General features: G+C 49.5%; 1 protein-coding gene and 1 long non-coding RNA gene across 3 annotated transcripts; one reads left to right on the forward strand and one right to left on the reverse strand.

Moving 5' to 3' along the window:
- Positions 1-3: 3 nt before the first annotated feature.
- Positions 4-4,175, reverse strand: adck2 (aarF domain containing kinase 2). Of its 2 annotated transcripts, XM_037451241.2 has the most exons (9): positions 4,020-4,175; positions 2,960-3,935; positions 2,717-2,863; positions 2,435-2,563; positions 2,249-2,344; positions 1,906-2,166; positions 1,566-1,694; positions 1,316-1,369; positions 4-1,073 (listed from the first exon to the last, which is right to left on the reverse strand). In XM_037451241.2, exons 2-9 carry the CDS (start codon positions 3,812-3,814, stop codon positions 933-935), a joined length of 1,812 nt encoding a protein of 603 aa, XP_037307138.2. In that variant the 5' UTR covers positions 3,815-3,935; positions 4,020-4,175; the 3' UTR covers positions 4-932. The 2 variants fall into 2 exon arrangements, 1 of the variants encoding a protein (XP_037307138.2); XR_005114252.2 differs by lacking the exon at positions 4-1,073 and having other exon boundaries at positions 1,566-1,708; positions 2,960-4,175.
- A 437-nt stretch (positions 4,176-4,612) lies between these two features.
- LOC134131249 (uncharacterized) lies at positions 4,613-6,373 on the forward strand. The gene is made up of 3 exons (XR_009956645.1): positions 4,613-5,046; positions 5,976-5,995; positions 6,314-6,373. It is a non-coding gene; the product is annotated as an uncharacterized LOC134131249 (long non-coding RNA).
- Positions 6,374-6,618: the final 245 nt, after the last annotated feature.

Here is a 6,618-nt window from a genome sequence, read left to right on the forward strand (position 1 = left end):
CTCTTTAAAAAGAAATAAGTAGTGTGTTTCCACTATTTTAATGGAAGGTTGAAGCAAACAGGTCAGTTGTGAGTACAAGTAGCCAAAAACTTCACATGGTCACAATGTTACAGCGCAGAAATATACAGCTTATTAGACTTTAAGACCCACTACAACACGAGAGGGGGGGGGGGGGATAAAAGACTAAAATTTAATTTTAAAGTAAAACAAATGCGTCGGAGCATCAACTGGGGATTTTCAGTTTTTTCTTTCATCTTCTCACAATTCCCTAAATGCCACCTTGTGTGTGTGATCATTTGTCCATTAGCACCCACTTGAACAAGCGACGCCTCACGTGCAGCGTGCACGTATCCTCGCTCCTTAAGTTACAAACGCCTGGAAGACCTTAATGAGGTTAAAATGTTAATCCCTAAAACACAAACACTCAACGAAGGAAGCAGTGAATCACTGCTAAACGACAGCGGAGGCGGATCCACGGCATCTCGTACCCGTGACGACGATCCATCATCCCGGCAGTGAAAGGAGAGAATTCACTATGTAAGCACGATACAATCAGTACCCGTGTACCTACAGGAGCCAGGCTGGGTTTTTTTTTTTTCAAATGGCATGTAGCCGCCTCCTCATCCACAGAATCCCACGTACGCGAGTATCTTCTACGACTGATGACTGTTTTGACAGCGACGGCTCGAGCCATGTTGGAAAATGCAGTAGTAGTATTATTAATGTTTTCATCAGTTTAAGTGGCAAAAATCCATCACATTATTTAAGATGCTGTGCTACTTTCCAGCGGTGTTGTGCAGATTTGATTTGCGTGTGGATGAGGAGGCGGGTCCATGCCGCTGCATGAACCTGCGACCTGCCCACCTTTCCATCTCGGCGTCACTCGAGCCAGGTGTGTCTCTGCGTGTTTTATGCGTGTGTGTGTGTGTGTGTCAAAGCAGTGAAGCGCTCTTCTTTAGCAACAGGGGTTTGACCAAATCCAGGATGTCCAAGTTGGGATCCAGCGACCTGCCGAGACCCTCCAGCACCATGATGGCGAACACGATGGAGGCGAAATTACTCTCCAGCTTCACCTGGAAAAAAAAAAAAAAAAACCCGTATTCACTAATGACAAGGATTGTTCAGTTAAATAACATTCTGAAATACATCCATGAATTCCCATGAGGTTGTTGTTCACCTTTCAGGTCTGCTGAGGCTACTCAGTTAGTCTTTTTTTTTTTTTTGTGATTAAAAACCACATTTCTTTTAGCTGCAACCCAAAAGCACTGCAGGAAAAACTTGAATCGGACGTGTTAACCTGCAACCCCCAATTTACCTTGTGTTTGATGAGTAGACCAAAAACTCTGGAGAGCAATTCACCCACTTGGAACTATAAATGCAAAAGAGAAAACAGAGTTCAACAAAGCTTCAAGTGATCAGTTATGTGTCACCAACAATCCTGACCAACCCACAGTATTAACTACGCATACTATAGCTACGACCATTAATGTGGAACAAATGAGTTTAATTTGCAGAACGATCGCAAAATAACGTAATAAGAGACTGAAACCAAGTGGGGCCTGAACCTTTCCCAGTGAGAGGGTGTTGCTGAGGGCGTCGTCCACCAGCTGGGCCATCTCCTCCTTGAACCGCGGCACGTCGCGGCATTCGTTGGCCCGCGCGTGATTCAGCAGCAACTCCGCCACTCGCTCGCCCTGACCAAAGGAAGCTTTTCTTTAAATCAGATTGAAATTTCAAAACATGTCCAACAACATGTTCTGCTAAATTTCTAAAGTGACGTAATATCTCGAGGTTTTCCCCACAAACGTGTCCCTTGAGTTACAAATTGCGGAAAAAAGGAAGAAAAAAAACTGTCTCATCAATCAAAGCCCCCCCCCCCCCCCCCCCGTAGTCCCGATCACCCACCTGCTGCAGCACCACCGCTGTGAAGACCGCCTTGAGGTTGGCGAGGTCGTGGCTGCTCAGCTGGGTTACGATGCCGGCGTCCAACAGCACCAACTGGAGGGGACGCCGGTCGGGCCTGAAGCTGACCACCACCGTGTCCCACAGGTCGGTGAGGGTGGTCTTTCCACGGGCGTCCCCCGGTACACCGGCGTCCTCGGTGGAACAGTGGACCAGAATGTTCCCCGGGTGGAGGTCTCCATGGACAAAGTTGTCTATGAAAACCTGGAGAGCAGACATGCAGAAAAATGTCATCTTGTATAACCCATTATGAGAAGGGAAAAAAAGGGTAATAGCAACATCTCACCATCTTCAGCATGGTCTCTATTCCCATTCGGGCTATTTTCTGCTTCACCTCCGGGGGGATGTCGGAGCTCAGGTAGTTGGACACGGGGACACTCTCCTGCAGGAAAAAGGTTACATACAAACTGAATATGACTGTACTTTTCGAGCTCAATCTATCACTATCAAGAAAAATAACTTCTCTTCTCACCTCAAAAGTTTCCACTAAAACAGACCTGGTGACAAAAGGTCGTAAAGTGGTTGGGAACTTCACGTAGTCCACGTTGCGGAAGTTTTCCTGGAAACGCTCGATGTTCTCGGCCTCAAAACGGAGATCAATCTGAAATAAAAGTCCAATTCTGCTCTATTAGGTCATTTCTTTTCATGTTTATTTACTTTTCCTACACTCTGGCCTCTCTACGTGCCTTTTTTTGATGACAAAATCATAAAGTAGATCCCATCCCACATGCTGGAGGGGTCTGAATATTCCCACCTGTTTGATCATGAGCTTCTCAAACTCGTCCACCACCTCACACAGACTGAGCCACTTGAGTCCGGGCAGGCATTGCAGGAGCCAGCTACCGGCTTTCATCAGCATTATGTCGATTTCCACCTGCCTCCTGATGCCTGGATGGACCACCTGCAGGACCCCGGGGGGGGGGGGGGACAATTCGTGAACGAGCTCCACGAGCGCACGATTCAGTACGTCAACCAGCCGCTGTTTAGTGACACCCACCTTGATAGCCACAGGTATCAGATGCTCCTTCTCCACACTGCACATCCCTTCGGAGTGACTCTTCTCCCCAAAGTCCTCCTCGTCCTTGCTGCCCCTCCAGAGCTGCCACAGGGAACGGGCCACTCCTCCCAGACCTGGGATCTCCCAGGCCTCCAGCAGGTCTTCTCTCTCCATCTCCTCCACCAGCGACTGGAAGGCCGGGTCCTCCACCTGGTCCGCCTTCGCCCAGCCCCTGTACACCTGCGCCACGCACCCCGAACCCACTGGCTCTTTGCTTTCGAACAGCAGAACCCTCCTCCAGCCGTCGCCGAAGGCCCTCCGCAGACACTGCTTGGTGTGGGCCCAGGAGTGCGGGCGCACCTTCACGTGGAGCGTCGAGAAGCGCTCGCAGAACCCCCGGGAGAAGATGTCCCGCCTGGTGCTGGCCCACTGTCCCAGCTTGATGAAAGTGGGGCCGGAGGTCTCGGTCACCCACAGGAGAGCGTCCAGCCAGACGGACGCCCAGCGGGCGGACACCAGGGCGAGGGGGGACAAGAGGAGCAGGGGGGCAAACTTGAGGAGCAGCACCAGCGCGCGCAGGCCGAGGCGAAGGAGGAACACCACCTTGTGCACTTGGACTTTGGCCACAGACTTTCTATCCGCGGTTCTGCGGGGGAGGGTCGCTTCCTGGCACGTGGCCGCCCGGGACGATGCGTTGGCCGCGGCCCAACACAGCAACGCGACCTTGGGTATCTGGGTCAGACTCCGCCCCCTTTTAACGAAGCACGTGCCGAGCCCGGCTCTGGTGAAGGAGCCCGATCTCTGGATGGCGCACCTCACGCTCAGGAGGACCGCTCTCGCTCCGAAGGTCATCATCGTGTAGAATAGCTGCCAGGCTCAGTCCAGGAGGAGGAGGAGGAGGAAGAGGGGGGGGGGGGACTCTGTCCAGAGCATCCAGAAGTCACCTGCGGTCCACACATCAACGTTTGACGTGTTCCTGGAGGGGAGTCCGCGGAGGAGGAGAGGATGAATGCTACGTTAAACTAGACGTACACGCGTATCTAGCGGTTATTTAAGTTACCTCACGAAAAGCACTCCCCAGCAAACGCGAGGGACCCGGGCTGCTTATTTTCCAACCCGTCATGTTACGGTTAAAATGCCGCTAACTGCACCGGCCAAACAGCGTCCATGCAAACGAATTCACCAGGGCGGTCGCTTCACTTCCGGGTGTGACGCGCTGCGCGAGAGATCACGTGATAAGGCGCGCAGGCACACAGAAATCAAACTCCTCGCGGCGGAGCAGCGTTTTTTTGTTTTTGTTTTTGAGGCCTTGCTGTGTGTGTGTGTGTGTGTGTGTGTGTGTGTGTGTGTGAATATGGCAGCACGTTTTTTGGGAGAGTAGGCCGAATGACTCGGGTATTCACGGTGTGTTAAACGGGCAAGTTACAATGTTCATTTTTCTTCGAATAACCGCATGAATGCCACGTGTCCTACAGATGGAGACAAATCACTAATCCGTTGGTATCATTTCTCCTCCCTGATAAAGCGGTGGAATGAAGGGGTAAAACGAGGATGCACTATGCTTGAGACATTTGTTTGCTTTTAGAATTCATTTGAAACCATATGTTTTAAGCACAGGTGGAACAGCTACAACAACATGTTCTGTTCCACTTGTGCATTTCCTTTCTTTAATTTTTTTTTTATCATTATTGGACTTTAAAAGAATATTTTCTTAATCGATTAATGGTGGAAGAGATGAATGCAAGAACAAGAAAGAAAGGAAGGAACATGATTTCTGCACTTAATGGAAGTGGCATTAAAAAGTACTTCCTGATAGGATCTGCTGTCCTTTTACCAAGCCAAGTTCCTGCCAGATTACTTAGGGGCTGCGTTATTATTGCTTCTGGGTCACGAACGGAAGGAGACGGGGAACAAAACACACCCTGGGTTGGATTTCATTGTCATTTCCTTTTTGCTTAAACCAGAAGTCTTGCAATCAGCCCACTGTGCGAGGACTCGAGGACTGACAACGTTCCCAGTCATCTGGGCTCGGCGCGCTCCCGGGATCCCATCTGTAGGCCTGTTAGAGGACTCGGCAACACAATAAGGTAGGATGAACGCCAAACAGATGTTACCAGCCCCCACCTCACAGCCCCCCCCCCACACACACACACACACACATACACATTCACAGCCATTGATGGACAAGCGAGGCCTTTTTTAGATCTCGCTTGCATTTCAAAGGCGAGGTCGGCGTTTGGGTTCAGAGGTCAGCAGGATCGTTGCTGCGCAGAGGTGATGCTGTGGGAGACTTATGAAGGGCTAATGCCTCTGTCAATCATTTGGATAAAGATCCTTATCTGTATCCGAAGAGTTACATTTGCGTTTTACAGTTTATATGCATGTGTATGTATATAAGATTGATGCTGCCCTCCACTTCAGTTCGTTTAGATGTATTATTCCACCTTGTTTAGACAGTTATAATTACTAGTTACTAGATTTGGATTTTATTGAGTAGAAATATGATCCTCTTATAAAAGATGATGCATTGTAAGATATCCAACTACCAAACCGGATAGGGAACAGCACAAAAGCTGCATTGTGACATTTAATTGATTTAGTGACCAACTGTCGCAAATCCAGAGAGTAAGTTAATACAAGATAACATAATAATTGTTTAAAGTGAGGCTACAGGGGATGTTTAGATTTTTGCTAGAAAACGATTATCGAAATATTTGTTGATTCATTTTCTTTTCATCAACTCTTGGATTGGTGAAGACTAATGACTCCATTTCTAATCTCCATAAAGTAATGTCTTTTTCTCTCCAACTTCACTGAATCCCACAATATTATAGATGTAACTTTAAGACTGAAACCATTAACCACATTATCAATAGAATACTGTCCTAGAACACACCTTTGTAATAATGGGGTTTGCCAGGTTAACCATTCATCCCACTGGTCATCTGTATGCGTGTCCAGCCTCTACTTTGTGCCCTCTAACTCCCTCTTTTTTTCCCCTCCACTTGTTCCACAGGAGCAGCCCTGAGCCCGATGGTAAGCTGGACCCCCCCCCCCCCCACACACACACCCCTCCCCAGTTTGTATTCTGTCACTGAGCTGAGGTCAGCGCTAATCAACCCAAACACTGCAGAGTGTGACACAACAGTCAGTCCCTGCGCACACACGCTTCTCCTGCACTCAGGCCCCTTGTTGTCGTTGTCCTTGCTGTTGACTGTCACATGTAAACAGATGTGTTGTCCCCTCGTGGGGAGAGAGGGGGAAGTGGCCCTTGGTTTCGCTTAATCTGCTGAGACTGTTATTCATGCATTGCGTCGTGTCCAGCTTTGCCTCTTTTCCTCCGTTTCTCTTTAGGCAGGACAGTCTGCAGCCTGTTTCCCCGGCAACCAGGGCTCCAATCGGCCGGCCAGCTGCAGATTAGTTCAGCGGTGGGGGGTTTGGGTGGGTGGGAGGGAGGGGATGTTTGGAAGAGGGGGGGGGGGGGGTGATGGAAAAAGGAGAGGGAGGAGAAAGAGAGAGAGAGAGAAGCAAGAAGAAGAAGGAGGAGGGAGGAAGGAAGAGCGAGAGAGAGAGAGAGAGAGAGAGTTATTAGGGGGTGGGAAAAGTTTGAGAAGGGCAGGGAGAAAGAGAGGGGCTGGCGTCATTGAGAGAGAGAGGAC

Source organism: Pungitius pungitius, chromosome 6 (assembly GCF_949316345.1).
Source record: "Pungitius pungitius chromosome 6, fPunPun2.1, whole genome shotgun sequence".
Taxonomy (NCBI): Eukaryota; Metazoa; Chordata; class Actinopteri; order Perciformes; family Gasterosteidae; genus Pungitius; species Pungitius pungitius.

Coding starts and splice junctions, on each gene's coding strand:
- adck2 (XM_037451241.2), bottom strand. CDS start 3,814: ATGATGACCTTCGGAGCGAGAGCGGTCCTCCTGAGCGTGAGGTGCGCC. Junction 2,345..2,434: donor TTTTAGTGGAAACTTTTGAG/GTGAGAAGAGAA, acceptor TTTTTCCTGCAG/GAGAGTGTCCCCGTGTCCAA. Junction 1,370..1,565: donor ACACCCTCTCACTGGGAAAG/GTTCAGGCCCCA, acceptor TTGCATTTATAG/TTCCAAGTGGGTGAATTGCT.